The sequence below is a fragment of the Octodon degus genome, unplaced genomic scaffold (assembly GCF_000260255.1).
Source record: "Octodon degus isolate 3935 unplaced genomic scaffold, OctDeg1.0 scaffold00113, whole genome shotgun sequence".
NCBI lineage: Eukaryota > Metazoa > Chordata > Mammalia > Rodentia > Octodontidae > Octodon > Octodon degus.
In genome coordinates this window covers 8,049,592-8,067,101 of record NW_004524689.1, presented here as the reverse complement: position 1 = coordinate 8,067,101, position 17,510 = coordinate 8,049,592, and the positions used below count along the sequence as shown (strand labels likewise).

General features: G+C 47.2%; 1 protein-coding gene, 1 non-coding gene and 1 pseudogene across 4 annotated transcripts in view; 2 read left to right on the top strand and 1 right to left on the bottom strand.

The window, feature by feature from the left end:
- The window catches only part of Clcn6 (chloride voltage-gated channel 6), a 35,392-nt gene extending 19,691 nt beyond the window's left edge, over window positions 1-15,701 (bottom strand). The window contains exons 1-5 of one of the 3 annotated variants that reach the window (XM_023699497.1): window positions 15,500-15,701; window positions 14,404-14,463; window positions 3,138-3,203; window positions 2,780-2,848; window positions 391-457 (exon numbers count right to left, since the gene is read on the bottom strand). In XM_023699497.1, the coding sequence (XP_023555265.1) occupies window positions 391-457; window positions 2,780-2,848; window positions 3,138-3,203; window positions 14,404-14,463; window positions 15,500-15,586 (349 nt within the window). In that variant the 5' untranslated portion in view covers window positions 15,587-15,701. The remainder of the gene's footprint in view (window positions 1-390; window positions 458-2,779; window positions 2,849-3,137; window positions 3,204-14,403; window positions 14,464-15,499) is intronic. The other 2 variants (XM_023699496.1, XM_004639659.2) reach the window with 2 other exon arrangements.
- Window positions 3,215-4,129, top strand: LOC105743286 (annotated as a pseudogene).
- Window positions 12,277-12,383, top strand: LOC111812136. The gene has a single exon (XR_002817720.1). It is a non-coding gene; the product is annotated as a U6 spliceosomal RNA (small nuclear RNA).
- Window positions 15,702-17,510: the final 1,809 nt, after the last annotated feature.

The following is a 17,510-nucleotide window of genomic DNA, read 5'->3' as shown; positions in this document are numbered from 1 at the left end:
AAAAAAAAAAAAAAAAAAAAAAAAAAGCCAACGTTTTGACACCTAATTTTGTTGTTGTTCAAAACTTTTTCAACTACTTTTGGCCCTTTGCTCTTCTATATAAATGTAGGAGATTTTTCTTTTAATCTCCACAATACATTCTATCGGAGGCTTGATTAGAACACTGAATTTATAGACTGGGAGGCCAGGCAGCTTCATGACATTGCACCTTACCAACCAAAACATGGTCTGTCCTGTGAAGTCTTCCTTTTGTAGCCTTTGATGATAATTAACCCTCAAACTGAATGGCTAGTAAGTAACCCTTCAAATACGTTCAGTGCTAAGCCCGCATCTGGCCCAGAGTGTCAGAGACCTCGAAGTCCATGCGCCACAGAGCCATGGAAAGGATACATGTCTGAACCACTCCAAACTTGAGTTGGGTGAACAGCCGCACAAAGAAGTCCACGAAGAGTCCCACCTGTAAAGACGAGACACGTCCCAAGGCCTCGTTCCCAGGGACAGCACACGTTCACATGCTCTCTGAAGCATCACCTTCCTCCACACGTTGAAGGCAGCTGCCCGAGTTACCACCCAGCAACTCGGGACTACACCCAGCCTGCCAGTCACTTGCTTCCGAGGAGATCCCTACGCCAGCCTGGCCATGCTGTCCCTCCAGACAACAGAGGAAAGCGCACAGCCAAGTGGAGTGAAGCAGAGTAAAACCAAAAGGGAAAGAATGCAGAAGAAGATGGGAGACCAGAGCAACCACCGACGTGCTTAAAAACTAAGTACTAAACTGCGCGGGGAAGCACTGCACTCTTCTGAAAGGTAGATTCAAAGACTATTTGATACGTCTCCAGGGCTTTTCACGTGGGGTAAGCTATAGCTTAAGATATTGCTTAAGAAGCCATCACTTACTTAGGCATACAGGGTTTCTCATGTTTGTCATTAGCATTTTATAGAACTTGTTATTTTGTCTTTTTGACACAGGGCCTCAGTATGCAGTTCAGGCTGGCTTTGAGCTCACTTGATAGCCCAGGCTGGTCTTGAACTTGCAACGATCCTCTTGCTTCAGCCTCCCGAGTGCTGGGATTACAAGCATGTGCCACCATGCCTGGCTTTCGAACTTGTTATTTTGAATTGGAATTATCCCATGGCCAGTGGTTACCGGAATATAGGAAGCAACTTGCATTCCACTATTTCACTCATGTAAGTGGGACCTTGAAAGCTTAATTTTACCAGGTCAGGATCAAAGGCTCCCTGCCTTTACCTCCGGTCTCCCCTCAAGCCAATGCCCGGAAGCTCGTGACCACTGAGCAAGAGTGGTGACAGATCAAATGATACCTGTAGAGTGGCATTAGAAAGGAGGTGGTCTTTCTGCAGAGAAGCTGCTACTGCAGCTCTGGAAATTCAGAGGCTTTTGATGGACAGTAGCAGCAAGACCAACAGTTATATGGTCAATAAATATGCTTAGTAAAGGGGAGTCTGCAACCAGAAAGCTATGTAGTAAAAATAAATGCTCAGATTTCAACAACACACTGCAGCACCCCAGAGCCCCTACCCCATGATGGTTCCTTCAGGGAGCTTGTGGGGAGGCTCCCTGAGGGCCCTTCGTCTCCCCTAGTAGATGTTCCGTGTCAATTTACTACAGTAAAAAAGACAGATGCCAAGAAAATAGAAGCTGTGTGTGGCCCTCGGGCAGCACCACTTTAAATACATGCTCAGCCACACAAATGTATCACAAAGCATTAAGTAAGAGGCTGTGACAACTCCAGACAAAGGAGGAAGTCAGACCGCTGCCCCTTTCCAACACTGTCTGATGGGAAATCAGATCTGACTGTATCTTCTGGCTGGCTGCTGGCTTTTCCTTCTTTCTTCTGGTGTTCTCAGGCAGGCAGAGTCTTGGTATACAGTACAGGCTGGCTTTGAACTCACTCTGCAGCCCAGAGTCACCCTGAACTCAGGGCCATCCTCCTGCCTCGGCCTCCCAAGTGCTGCGATCACACGGGTACGCCACACCTGGCTGGCTGCTGGGTTTTCCAGCTTTTCTTCTTCAGGCTTAGCAATGCTAAACCAGCAGTCGTGCTGCTGTCGGAACCTCGGACGACGCATGCACCTTTCCTGCCTGTGTGTCGCTGCGAACCTGCAGAGCCCAGGCACCCCATCCATTCAGGCTCAACCTCCCCCGTGACTGCCAGCTCTGCTTTCTAGACAAGATCGGCTGAGAGCAGGAGCAGCTCAGGACAGCATGACCTCAATGTGACCTCAATGTGTGCACTACGTGCCGTGTCATCTGCCACAGGCACGCTGTCTAGCTGGCTGAGCTGATTACAGGGTATGACTCAACCACATCATTAGACAGGTATTTGACCAAATCTCCGTGAAAGAACCTAGAGTTCTATATTTTCAGTTTCATTTCATACACAAAAGTAAGGAAAGTATAAAAATCTGGGCTAGGACTGTTAATCAGAAAAAGAAAGCAGGGCACAGTGGTACATGCCTGCAGAGCCAGCATTCTGCAGGGCTGAGGCAGGAGGATCACAAATGCAAGTCCAGCCGAGGCCATTTACCAACTTAGTGAGACCCTCTCTCAAAATAAATCTTAAAAGGGCTGGGATGTAGCTTAGTGTGAAGGGCCTGGGTTCGATTTCCAGTACTACAAAAATAAAAAGGAAAGGAAAAAGAAAAAACAGCAGCAATCTTGATTATAACAATTGTTACAATGTTATAAAGGACAAAGAGCATCTGCCAGCCCAGGGCTTTTCCCTCGTGGCCACCACCCCCACGTCCCACTGCTCACCAGCCCGGTGCAGACTCCAATGGCAAACACCACCATCCACTTCACTGCCTCGTACCTTCGCCCTTTCTGCTTACAAGGAAAAGAACAAATCCCACTGTTACAGGGCAGCGTTGGCAGTGGGGAAGGCATACATCCCGGCCAAATCCCATGCACGCAGAGGGGTAGGTCTCACATCTCAGGTGCCTCATGATACAAGAATGACAAGGAGCCAGGAGGCAGACCACTGTGGGTCTCTGGTTGACAGGAGGAAGGTTCTGGGAATTACGTGCCAATGTCTCATGAAAGAGTTAAGTCTGAGGGGTAAGATCACTTACCAGGGCTTTTAGAAGAGCAGATATCTGAGGAACGGTGGACTCACCTTATTATCCATGGTCTCCAGTACTTCCAGGTAAGGGTCATTGATGCAGCGGTCATAGTCCAGGCTCTAAAAGAAGGATGTGTGTGAAAAAGTCAAGAGCCAGGCAGGAGGAGTACGGCAGGCCTAACTGGGACACAATTCTGCTCTCCAGCTATGCCATGCGATGGTGGGTGGGCAAACACCCACAGCACCCAGGAGGGCTGGTTAGGAACACAGATGCCAGGGCCCTCGGCCTGAAGTACCCAAGCTCACGGCTCTCAGGAAAGCACCAGCGGCACTGCCTTGTGAGAAAGTTTCCTGCTCTAGGAAAAGTTGGACACTACCTACTTGTAAAGAACCTGTTTCTGCACAATAAAGACCTCTAACTGGATCCTCTACAGCATTGGCAGCAAGCCCCTGCAGATCCGGGACAAAAAGGTGCGGAATGGCCACATCAAAAGAATCACTGATAATGACATCCAGTCCCTGGTGCTAGAAATTGAAGGGACAAATGTCAGCACTACATACATCACATGTCCTGCAGGCCCTAAGAAGACACTGGGAATTAAGCTTCCTTTCCTTGTCATGATTATCAAAAACCTGAAGAAATATTTTACCTTTGAAGTACAGGTACTAGATGACAAGAATGTGTGTCGGTGATTTTAGGCAAGTAACTATCAAAGCACCACTCGTGTCAAACCCTTCACCTGTACCATGCCCATACGGCTGGATGACGGCTGGAACCAGATTCAGTTCAACTTATCTGACTTCACCCGGCGGACATATGGCACAAACTACATCGAGACCCTCCGAGTACAGATCCACGCAAACTGCCGCAAACGAAGAGTTTACTTCTCAGACAGGCTCTACTCAGAAGATGAACTGCCAGCAGAGTTCAAACTGTATCTCCCAGTTCAGAACAAGGCAAAGCAATAACTGGAGTGCAACTCGAGAGACAGACCCTGAACATGACTCTTAAGGAAACGACCTGGAGAACGATGCAAAAACCATTTATTACTTTACTGTGCTACGGTCAGCTTGTCATGGACACTCATGACCATAACTTTGTAACTGCGTCGTAAGTACAGTGGGGATCAGCAGTGCTTTGAGTGACACGTGACTGCTGGAGTTTCTCCTGCCACCTGTCTGTGTGGGGAGATACTTGTACTGAGAGAATTAAATTTAGAGAATTAAAGTTGTCCGATAAGGCAATCTCAGACCAATATTTCTTCGTACAGTTTATTCTTTGTTTTATATATATCTAAATATATGTATATGTTGTGTAATACTCACTTGGAAATAAAAGACTGTATTCTTGATTTGTAAAAAAAGACCTCCAACTGCCTTGCCCGGCTTACTCCAAGACATGGGAACCAAAGCGTGGGCACCCAGAATCAAGGGAACAGAGACAGTGTATAATCATCTTTTCTAGACAGCCCCTCTGAAAGTGAGGTTAGTCCCAAGACAGACTAATATGGAGACTATCTTTAAAAGCAACTTCCAGGGGGCCGAGGAGATGGCTCAGTGGGATAAGCACTTCCCTGGCAAGCACAAGGGCCTGAGTTCAATCCCCAGTTCCGCCAAAAAAAGCAACTTGCAGTTTATGTTTGGAAGAGGCGCAGGTTCTGGCAGCTCCCACGGCTTCCACATCTAAAGCAGCAGCCCTTAAACTGTGCCTCAAGGGCACAGTGCGCTTCCAACACCCCGCAGTGCTGCCGCCACACCTGGAGAACAACTCTGAGGAAATCATTTTATCGCTGCATCTAGAAAGGGAAACAGCAGAAGCTGGGTGTGGCCTGCAATCGTGGCACTGTCAGCGGCTGCAGCAGGACGATCAGGAAGATCAGAGCTTGAGCCCAGCCTGGGCAGGTTAACCATTTGGTGAGACACCGGATGCAGCTCAGTGAGAATGCCATGGGTTCAATGCCCAATCCCTAGTGCCACAAAAAAATAATACACGCACACAACACACCACAGACAGAAACATAGCAGAGCTCGGGAGAGTAATCCCAGCTTCTTGGAAGGCTGAGGCAGAAGGATCCTAATTTGAGCTCAGCTTGGGCAAATGGGACTCAGCAAGACTTTCTCATAAAATAAAAACTGAACATAGGGCTGGGATGTAGCTCAGGGCAAAGGTACTGGGTTCAGTCTTCAGCACTGCAAATAAAGCTGGAGACGTAACTCAGTACTCCGTGGGCTCTAGTCCAGTGTGTGTGCGTGTGTGTGTGTGTGTGTGTGTGTGTGTAGGAGGGGAGCACACTCTGTCAACAAAGAGAAACAGCATGAATTCACTACTTCCCATAACATGTCCCTACAGCCACGTCAGCTAACGAACAAGCTGGACACTGACCCAGTGGCTAGAGTCCTAGGCAGTAGTTTCCAGCCAGCTGAACACAGGTGTGCAGCGTGACAATCTGCTCCAGTTATTTGACTGCCTGGAGGAAGTCCAGATCCCCTACTGGAACCAGGGTTGGATCCTCAGCACCACATGCAGTACCAGTCCTGCCCAGGGCATGCTGAGCCAGCGACCGAGTCCACGCGTGCTGCTGCACGCCTGTAATCCCAGTGTTGGGGAGGCTGAAAGCGGGAGGATCACTATGAGTCCAAGTTGCGCAGTGAGACCCTGTACCACTTATATAAAATAAATAATAGACTGGCAAGCCTGAGGGCCTGAGTTCAATCCCTGGTTCAAAAAAAGAAAAAAACAAAACAACAACAACAAAAACCAATTCTTTAGGGGCTGGAGAGATGGCTCAGTGGTCTAAAGCACCTACTTGGAACAAGCTTGGCAAAGCACAGGGACCGCGGTTCGATCCCCCAGCACCACATGCTAGCCAGCCGCGCCCCCTGGTGGGCTGAGCTGGCCACATACACACACACACACACACACACACACACACACACTAAATAAATGTTAAAATAAATAAATAATTAAATAATTAAAAAAAATAAAATAAAATAAATAATAGAAAAATAAAGTCCCGGAGAAGCAACAGGTGACTGGTTAAACCAGTTATCATATAACCAAAGATAAAAGATTATATAGCAATAAAACATTACAGTGTGTTTATATAGACAGATATGGAAAATGTCCAACTCGTTAAGCAAGAAAAGTGAGATACGATGACAAATTAAGTGAGCCACCCTGGATATAGTGGTGCATGCTTCTGATTCCAGCAGTTTAGGAGGCTGAGGCAGGAGGATAATAAATTTGAGCCCAGCCTTGGTAACTTACCAAGTTAGCTAAAATATAAAAAATGTTACAGGAGGGGCTGGTGAGATGGCTCAGTGGTCTAAAGCACCTACTCAGAACAAGCTTGGCAAAGCACAGGGACCGCGGTTCGATCCCCCAGCACCACATGCTAGCCAGCCGCGCCCCCTGGTGGGCTGAGCTGGCCACATACACACACACACACACACACACACACACACACAAAATAAATAAATAAATAAATAAATTTTTTAAAAAAATGTTAAAGGACATGGTGCTGCACATTTGTAGTAACAGCTCCTCAGGAGACTGAGACAGGAGGAGCCAAAGTTCTGAAGGCCCAGCTTGGGCAATTTAGATTTTGTCTCTGAGTAAAATAAAAATGTCTGGGAATGGGTGGCATGGCCTGTGCCTGAAATAAGCCCAGCATGCTGGGAGGCTGAGGCAGGCCTGAGTAACTGAGCAAGACCGGCCTCAAAATTCAAAAAACAGTAATAAGGAGCTGGTGAAGGCTCAGGGTGAAGGCCCTGGGTTCAACTACTGGTGCTATCACAACTAAACATACTAAAAATAAAAAGGCTAGGGAAGGACTCAACGGGGAACACTGGCTGCAATCCAGGTGCCAGGAAGGACAGCGACCCCAGAGTGAGGGAAGAATTCTTCAGGAAAGCACTCATCAGCGAGTGGTTACAGTACACATTTAGACGGCACACACACGTCTATACACAAGCACATATGTACATACTCCACTTGAAAATTAAAATCTAGCAACCCCACCTTGTAGGAACAAACGGGTAAGATGTGGAAAAATATGAATATCCTTCTGTGCTACTGGGAAATACATATTTGCTCTCTGTCCCACACCTGGTACCCAGTTCCTAAAACCCTGGGAATTCCAAACCTGGGTGTCTCTCGTACACTGATAAAATCCCTGGTGGTTGGGACTCCCACGTAGCTTCAGGATGGGGCCATCACCAAAAGACCCAGGCACCATTAGGAGGTGGGAACCCTCATCCCCACCTACAGCCTCCAGGGAAGAGCAGCCCAGAGGTTAAGGGGATTGCCAATGGCCAACATGGGCTAATCACACCCATGGAATGACGCCTCCATGAAAACCAAGCGCCTGGGTTTGGAGAGCCTCCTGCTTGCTGATTTCACATGGGATCTGGGGTGGCTCCCTGGCAGCCTCTCCCTCCCAAATACCTGGCCCTGCCCATCCCTCTGTCAGGCTGTCCTTGGTGTCCTTTTCCACACCCTGTACTAATAAAGTGGTAAACACAGGCAGTGTTTCCCCAAACCTGGTGAGCAGCTCTAGCAAAATAAGCTCAGGAGAGGGAGGTCGGAACCCACTCTCACAAGGAGCATCTGGACTGGGCACGGCACCTCCAGTACCTCCAGGCAGATAGTGCTGCAGGTACCTGGCTAGAACCACTGGATAACTGCTTGCTTGGTGGAAGGAGACACAACCCCACACACGTGGTACCTGAAATGAGTAAAGCGGGGCAAGTGTAAAGGGAAAAAGGAAGTTTGCTTCCTCTTACCTTCATACCAAATCTGTACAGAAATTACTGCTCATCTACTTATTTGCTGGCTAGTTTGTGTCTGGCAATGCTATAGATGGGGCTCACAACACACCCAAAACCTGACCCCCTGGGGCTGGAGAGATGGCTCAGTGGTCTAAAGCACCTACTTGGAACAAGCTTGGCAAAACATCAGGGACCGTGGTTCGATCCCCCAGCACCACATGCCGGCCAGCCGCGCCCCCTGGTGGGCTGAGCCGGCCACACACATACAGACACACACACACACACACACACACACTAAATAAATGTTAAAAAAATAAATAAATAAATTGAGAAAGGGCACTGGAGGGAAAAAAACAAAACAAACAAACAAAAAAAAACCTGACCCCTTCAAACTGACAGCTCCAGGGTGCAAGCAGCAGATGCAGATGGGGGCTTCCTCTGAAGTCCTCCTCACTAGGGAAGGCCGGATTTGCCATGCTGCAGCCCCCCGCTGTGATCCACTTCCCCAGGTCTCAACAGGGAGATGAAGGAGGGGAAGGCACAGCAGGAAGCAAGGAAGCCGGGGCTGCACGACTGGCAGAACAGGCAGCTGTGTGCTGTCTCCAGGCTCTCTCCTCTCCCTACAGTCCATTTACCCTTCCTTCCGAACTGCCTTATCCTGCTTCCCAACCCCTATGAAGAAGGAGCCAGGGCTTGGCATCCACTGGGTACTGGGCACGGGCTCTGCTGCCGCACTCGGGGCACAGGTGAACTCTCTCCACCGATATATTTCTCAGACTCAGGTTCAAACCTGCAGCAGGGACAGGGTACGGTCTTCTGCCCCCACACTAGGCTCATAAACATTTGTAAATGTCCAAAAAAGTCAAATCGAGAGACAAAAAGATGAGCTCTTGCCTAGAAGAACGGGTGGTGGATACGGGTAAGAACAGTTTTTTTTGTTTGTTTTTTTTTTTTTTTTTTTTAGTAGTGATGAAAATCCTCTTCATCTGCAATGATAGCTGCATAATTCTGTGATATTTTCTTTAAAAAGGCCATTGAATTATACATTTTAAGTGGATGTGTAGTATATGCATCCTACTTCAATTAAGCTGCTAAAAACGATATTTAGAACTGCAACAGCAAAACACCAGACACTTCGCTTTTTTCAAAAAATGACTTAGTTGGGGCTGGTGAGATGGCTCAGCGGTCTAAAGCACCTACTCAGAACAAGCTTAGCAAAGCACAGGGACCGCGGTTCAATCCCCAGCACCACATGCCAGCCCGCCCCGCCCCCTGGTGGGCTGAGCTGGCCACACACACATACACACACACACAAGTAAATAAATAAATAAATTAAAAAAAAAATAAAAAAAAAAAATGACTTAGTTGAGTTTGATACCATAAAAACGTACCAATGGAATATATCATTTAGAAAGACCAGAGACTGTTCTTTCTCCTTCACTAGGGCTACCTTTTATTTCTGCTACATATGTTACTCTTTGGTATGAGGGAACTAATAAGCTTTTTTTTTTTTCCATAATTTTATTGAGAAACAAATAGCAATGAGACAGTTTCAAACCAAATTGGTAGGACAGTTTCAATAATTAACACACTGCATACATTCTTCTTAGTGGTTAATTGCTGTAAAAGATGTGGACTTGATACCCTATTTACAAACACCATTAGAACAAATCTCTCTATTCATTAAGAGAATGTAACTATATATCTATCCTAACCACTTTGAATACACAGATACAAAATGGACATTCATCTGTATCCCCTTTTTGTGTTAAGTTCCATCATTTAAATATCATAGGTGTGGTAACTCAGCAAAATATTCTAAAAGAGTTCAGTAGTCCATAATAGTATTGGGTCTTCTGCTTCACTGGCAATGTCAGAAATTGTTGACCTGAGTCTCCTACAGCTCAACGTAACACCATGGCTTTACTTCTTCTACTTCGTTTTTATACTTTTCTGCTGGAGAGTTAAGACCAAGATAAAGCAAGACCTATGAAACAAGAGTTGTAGCTTTTGGGTCTGATAAGGTCAGTGAAATGCCCTCAGGATTTATCTTGAGATCCTGTACCTCAGATTGTAGAACCTTTGTCAGTGCAGCCATGTGGATGAGTCATGGCCATTGCTTGGCCAACGTGCTTTCTGTGAAAGCCTGAATGTTTTCTCTCCATGTGACTCTCCTTAGGCACACTCTACATCATAGATCACTTTCCTATTTGGCCTAATAAGCTTTTTAAAAAATAAAATTTGGACTGGTGAGATGGCTCAGTGGTCTAAAGCACCTACTTAGAACAAGCTTAGCAAAGCACAGGGACCACGGTTCAATCCCCCAGCACCACATGCCAGCCAGCCCCGCCCCCTGGTGGGCTGAGCTGGACACACACACACACACATAAATAAATAAATAAAATTATAAAAAAAATAAAAAATAAAATAAAAAAAATAAAAAATAAAATTTGTATATGTGTTCCACAGGGCTGCAGCTTGTGGTCGTGAGCTAAACCATACCTGGCCATGGGGCAAGCGGAAGCTGACAGAAGACTCCACCAGGAAGGTGGGCCAAGCACTCATGCAGAAAGACCCTTCAGCGGGCTGTGGGCCAGGGGGTGGCTATGGCCTTCAGTCCTGCTCCCAGTGGACCCTTTCTCCAACTTATCAAGAGTGACACCAGTTGTGACTGGCATGAAAACATTACTGTTTCTCACAGCATTATCTAACCGCCAGGCAGTTTTTATTCAAACTACCCATAACGTGAAAGGATGTCAAAATGGGGATTCTAATTTCTTATAGCCCCCAATTTAGCGAGAAAGGGTCTAGCATGCACAGTGAACCCCTGAAGCAGGAAGGAGAAGCACACTTTAGAACAACTTTCAACAGAAGGGTTTTCTAGTGGATCCTTTTTTTTTTTATGGCGGAACCAGGGCATTGAACTCAGGCCCTTGTGCTTGCCAGGGAAGCACTTATTCTACTGAGCCATCTCCCCGGCCCCTCTAGTGGACCTTTGAGTAACACCTGTGCAGCCTTGCTTGGTTAAGCACCAACTGAATTTGCTCTTATACAAAGCAAATCTTCCTCTCAAAAAGCTCATAGGAGGAGATGGTTAACTGGGAAACATTAATGACTCACAGGAAAGAACGCTTACCCATAGAATTGACGTGACTATGCCTGCCCAGTGGAGGCAAGTGCACTGCAAATATCAAAGCAATGAGGAGAAGGAGGGAGCAAAGGAGCCTGGGTCAACAGAGAAGGCTGGGTGATCCCCTTATCCAGTGGCAGGACAGCGGGCTGATGGGGCAGGGAGCGCCTTGTACTGATTTCTTGCTCACCTCTCAACTATCTACAGTGAATCAAATACTTAAGTGTTTTGTTTTTTGAGACAGGGTCTCACTGTGTGACTCAGGGTGACCTTATACTCATGGTGATCCTCCTGCCTTAGCCTCCTGAGTGCCGCAATTACAGGGGTGTGACACCACACTTGACTTAAGGCATATTTTTTAAAAATACACCCGTGGTTATAATGCTTTTTAGCTCATTAAAAGCAATTCCCATCCGAGTTATATATTAAACTGTACCACGGTGGTGCAAATAGCAAAATCCAGACAGTAGGACCATTCATTCCAGAGTCCTAATTACACTGACAAATTAGAAGACAAAAAAAAAAAAAAAAAATGAAGGGGGAATTAGAAGTTCAAAGAGATTAGTAAAAGATGCAACAAACAGATGCAATCTGAGGACCTTATTTGGAACCAATAAAAACTGCAAAAACTTGACTTTTATAAGAAAACTGAGGGGGTGGCAGTGCTGGGGATAAGCGCCTGCCTGGCAAGCACAAGGTCCTGTACCAAGGAACAATTCTTAGGTATAATAATGGTATGGTTATGCTAAAAAAAGTTCTTATCTTCTGGAGATGAACTTGAATTATTTATGGGGGAAATGATATGTCGTATACAACTTCCTTCCAAATAACATGAGAAGGGAAGTGGTGGATGACATAATAAATACATAAAACAAGGTTGAGGATGAGCTCAACAGACACTGAAGCTGTGTATAGAGCCAGGCTCAACATACTATTCTGCCCATTATTTACATGCTTGAGATGCTGCATAAAGGTTCTTTTTTTTTTTTAAATTTTATGCCATACTATAAATCCTACTACATACTACATACTACAAATCCTAAAATTCTACAGCAAAATTAAGATGAAATAGGAGGCCAGCAAGATAGCTCAGTGGTCTAAAGCGCCTGCTTAGGCAAGCTTAGGCAGGTGCTAGGGACCGCAGTTCAATCCCCAGCACCAGATGCCACGCCATCCGTGCCCTCAAGAAGGGCTGAGCTGGCCAAAAAAAAAAAAAAAAGATGAAATATTTAAAAGAAAATCAGTCACAGGTGTTACTGTCCTTTCATAATAGAACTTTAAAATCTATATGCTGTGCTCGCTTCGGCAGCACATATACTAAAATTGGAACGCTACAGAGAAGATTAGCATGGCCCCTGCGCAAGGATGACAAGCAAATTCGTGAAGCGGTCCATATTTAAAAAAAAAACAAAAACTATATGCTATTTTTTGGGGCCAGGGAGATGGTTCAGAGGAATAAGGGCTTCCCTGGCAAGCGCAAGGGCGTGAGTTCAATCCCTGGTTCCGAAAAAAATAAAAAAAAATAAAATCTATATGCTATTTTTTAAAAATTATATTACATTGAAAAAAAGTATTATACATATGGTTAATTCCACTTCACAAAATTAATCCTAAGGAAGCAGTTAAGAATGCATAAGAGGAGAGGCTGGCGAGATGGCTCAGTGGTCTAAAGCACCTACTTGGAACAAGCTTAGCAAAGCACAGGGACCTCGGTTCAATCCCCCAGCACCACATGCCAGCCAGCCCCGCCCCCTGGTGGGCTGAGCTGGCCACACACACACACAAAATAAATAAATGTAAAAAAAAAAAAATTAAAAAAAAAAAAAAAGAATGCACAAGAGGGGCCCGGGAGGTGGCTCAGTGGAATAAGCGCTTCCCTGGCAAGTGCAAGGGCCTGAGTTCAATCCCTGCTTCCGCAAAAAAAGAAAGAAAGAAAGAAAGAAAGCAAGCAAGCAAGCAAGCAAGCACGCACAAGAGGGCCGGCCAAATAGCTCAGCGGATTAAAGCACGTGCAAGCAGGCACAGAGGACAGGGGTTCAATCCCCAGCGTGTTGAGATGGCAACTGAGACTGGGAGTGGTGGCACATGCTCATAATCCCAGTTCTTGGGAGGCTGTAAACAGGAGGATCACTACAAGTAGGATCTAGTAGTGAGGCCCTGAACACCCTGCAAACCCTTCCCTAAATTAAAAAAAAAAAAAATAAGAGGGGCTGGAGAGATGGCTCAGTGGTCTAAAGCACCTACTTGGAACAAGCTTAGCAAAGCACAGGGACCTCGGTTCAATCCCCCAGCACCACATGCCAGCCAGCCCCGCCCCCTGGTGGGCTGAGCTGGCCACACCCACCCCCAAAAAAAAAAAAAAAAAAAAAAAAAAAAAAAAAAAAAAAAAAAAAAAATGCACAAGAAAGGACTGATATTCATCACTACGTAGTTCAATTATAGCAATGTTGGAAAACAAAAATGGATTAAATAGGCTAAGAAGATAACAATGTACAGTGTATTGACTATCAAAACTGTCCTATTAATCAGCTGTGAAACTGTCTCATTCATATTTATTTCTCAATAAAAAAATAAATATAGGGCAGGGGAGATGGCTCAGCGGAATAAGAGCTTCCCTGGCAAGCACAAGGGCCTGAGTTCAATCCCTGGTTCAGTCAAAGAAAAATAAGTATTTAAAAAAAAAAAAAAGGCTGTGGCACAATAAAATTTTACTCCCCTAGTTGAGAAGTTCTTGGGCTGGTGAGATGGCTCAGTGGTCTAAAGCACCTACTTGGAACAAGCTTAGCAAAGCACAGGGACCGCGGTTCAATCCCCCAGCACCACATGCCAGCCAGCCCCGCCCCCTGGTGGGCTGAGCTGGCCACGCACGCACACGCACACACACACACACACACACACACACACAAATAAATAAATAAATAAATTTAAAAAAAAAAAAAGTCACCACGAGCTGATTAAGTATAAAGTCAGTTTCATACAGCAGCAGTATTAGCCCAACTAAAAACACACAAAGAGTATGTAAGACGATGCTTAAGAGTTCCATACTTGAAACTGCAAACTACAGTGAACGGCATTTCACAGAGAAGCTGCTCAAATGGGAAAGAATCACCTGAAATCTGCGGTCTCAGGAGAGAAGCAAGGATTGCTTAATGAGTTATGAGCACTTGCCTATTCAATGTATTGCCCAGAGCGTTGACCCTATAATTTGTAAAAGCAAACCGTTTAAAGGCAAACACATATTCTCCCCAGGTGAAATGTCTATAAATCTCTAAACGCACAGACACCAGATTGAGTTCGGTGGTTAAAATAAGAAGAGGCTATCATCTCTTACACAGTATTTGGGATGGAAAGTCAAAAGAGCATGGGTTGGAATCAATGTTTCTGCCTGAATTTACCCAAGACAATATCTAGGGAGCTCACCTCATAATCTTTTCTTGGAAGGATCTCATCCTCCTCTTCCTGCGTTTCCCCAAGGATAGTCTAGAAAACAGATCACAGAAGAAAAATTAATTACTAATTTTTAGTAATTAAGAGCAAGAGAATCAGGCCTGTTGGCACGTGCCTGTAATCCCAGCACTCTTGAGGCACAGAGAACACAAAGTTCAAGTCCAGTCAGGGCAACTCAGCCACTTAGGGAGAACCCATCTCAAAATAAAAAGTTTGGGTCAGGGATATAGCTCAGCGCCACAGCATAAGTCTGGCAAGCACAACAGTGAGTTTGATTTCCACTATGAAAAAAAATTGTAAAGGGCTGAGGATGTAGCTCAATGTGAAGGGAATGTTTCAATTCGCAGTGTCACAAACATACACACAAATAGTGGGAAAAGTATAAAATCAAGAGCTAGCTTCTAAACCAGCTTTATCAAAGAGAAGAAGACAACAAAAGCCCTTTGGGGCTTGGGGGCGGGGCAGGGGCTAATCCAGCTGAGTTCTTCATTTCTACTTATACATTCTCCAAATAACCACTACTCATCTCAGAACGCCTCTGACATCCAATGCCATCCTAACGGGGAGAAAATTCAGGCTCCATCTGGCAGTGTGCCAATCTGAAATAAGAGGAGACCTGTCAACTCCGGGGACACAGTAACTCAAGTTTTCCCAGGTTGCTTTGCAAGGGGAAACCGGATTGTCAGTGACCCAGAAAGGGTGCCTGAGGATGGAGTGAGAAGGGGCTGGAGAAACTACGCCAGCTGCACGATGAGCACAAGCCCTGTGATGGGGGGCTCGTTCTGAAAACGCTCGTTTCATGCAAAACTCCTTTCTGATGGAAATAAGAGAGGACACGGAAGGGATCAACTGGAACTGGCCTGAATTCGCCCGCAGGGTGGGGCGGGCGCTGGTGGTCCGAGAAAATCCCTCCGATGCGGGCACGTGAATCAGGACAGACGCTCTAGCGCCAGGCTGCGGTCCCCAGGCCCCACCCGCTGCCACCTGCGGGCCGCCCCACTCCCGGCTACGCCTCTCTCCATCCCTCAGCAACCGCCCCCTCCTCAGCCCGGCCCCGCCCGCTCCTCACCAGCTCTTCAGGGGTGCGGGTCTCACGCTCGCCGCAGCAGCAACACCACCGGCAGCAGCAGCACAGAGACCCCCTGCACCCCGCCATCTTCCTCCTTTACTGCCACTCCGGACCCCTCTGCCTACCCCCTCCCCACCAGGATCCGCGCCTCACGTGACTGGCCCCGGGAGGGTCACGTGCACCTCTCCAGCTAGGGGTCGGAGACAGGGAGTGGCTGCAGACGGGTGGGGCGAGGGCTGGCGTCACATGACCATAAAGGGACGGCTTCCGGCGAAAACCGCAGGGCGCGGCCATGTTGGAGGCGGGACTTCCGGTCTCCGGCACGGGTAGTTACGCCCTCTCACGCCCTGGCAACGGGTTTGAGCTGACGCAGTCGTGCGCCCAGCCCTGACCCTCGCACCTGCTTTGCGGCGGCGCAGCTGAGGGGAGCGGGCACTCTGTCACCGTGATAGCACGGTGAGTGCCTGCGACGTCTGGGGTAGCCGGGAGGAAAGCCTCGGAGCGGGGGAGCCCTGTGTAGGGGCTGCCACCTGTTCGCGGGTGGGGTGCGCCGGAGGAGGACCGGATCTTGTAGCTGGCAGCTCCCTCTGCTCCGCGCTTCCTCGGCGGGATGAGTGCACCCCAGGGCCTACCACTCCTGCGACCCTCGACCCTGGACGGATGGACTGCGGATATGAAGGGGCCCCTAGGGAACCTGCACCAGGGATGCGGATGCAGCATCCTGCCCCCACCGGCCGGGACCCACGTGTCGGCCCACGCCGGTGACCTAGTGACCTGATTCCCTCCCTCAGGCCACTCGGACGCCCAGGCTGACCGCTGGCCCTAGCCTTTTCCTTTTTCTTAGATCCTGGCATTGAAGCCAGGGGCAGTTCACCACTGAGCTACGCCCCCAGCCCCTTTTTATTTTAAGGCAGGGTCTCATTGAATTGATTGAGCTCAGGCTTAGCTCGAACTTGCAATGCTCCCGCCTCAGACTTCCAGAGGACTGGGATAACGGCCCTTGCCTTTTAAAACTTGTCTCCCCTGGGCACCTGGAAAAGAGTGGTGGGCTGCTGGCACTGCTGGCCGGGGACTCACAGCATCCTACTGCACACTGAGGTCCACTTCAACCGTTTTGGAAGTAGTGGGCTGAACACGTGCATGCAGGGCACAGTACGAGTAAAGTGCTCAGCAAATGGCAGGGGGTTAAGGACCTGGGCTGTTGCTGGTTGTTTTGATTGTGCAAGGGGATGCCGTAGGCAGGATACTGGTGCTGGTCCAGGGAAACAGGGGAGACAAATTTATCAACCCCCAATTGTCTCTGGCTAGCTAGCTAGCTAGGGTCCTTGCTTCAGTGGTAATGGAAATTAAAATTGAGGTGGGAACTTTCAGGCAAAGAGCTTTTATTTGGTGTTATTGTTTGTGTGTTTTGTTTTGCTTTTTAGGGGGGAACTGGGGATTGAACACAGGCCCTTGTGCTTGCCAGGGAAGTGCTTATTCTACTGAGCCATCTCCCTGGCCCCTGTGTGTTTTGTTTTTGAGACAGGGTTTCACTTCGCAGTTCAGGCTGGCCTTGAACTCACTTCACTGGTCTCAAACTGGGATCCTCCTGTCCCAGCCTCCCAAGTGCTGCAATTACAGGCATGCACCACTGTACCCATCCAAGGTTTCATTAATTTTTTTTTTTTTTTTTTTTTTTTTGCGGAACCAGCGATTGAACTCAGGCCCTTGCGCTTGCCAGGGAAGCGCTTATTCCACTGAACCATCTCCCCAGCCTTCATTAATTTTTCATTAAGCTTATTGGTACATTTTAGGTACACATATTGATCATATTCATAGAAAATGGAAAGAATTTAGCTTGAGATCAAAGATCAAGGGTATTGCTTAACAGAGGAAAGTGAAAGGAACTGAAAGTGGCCCAGGTCTGATGATAAAATCTAACCCATTAAGAAAAAAATGGGGGGTGGGCTGGTGAGATGGCTCAGTGGTCTAAAGCACCTACTTAGAACAAGCTTAGTAAAGCACAGGGACC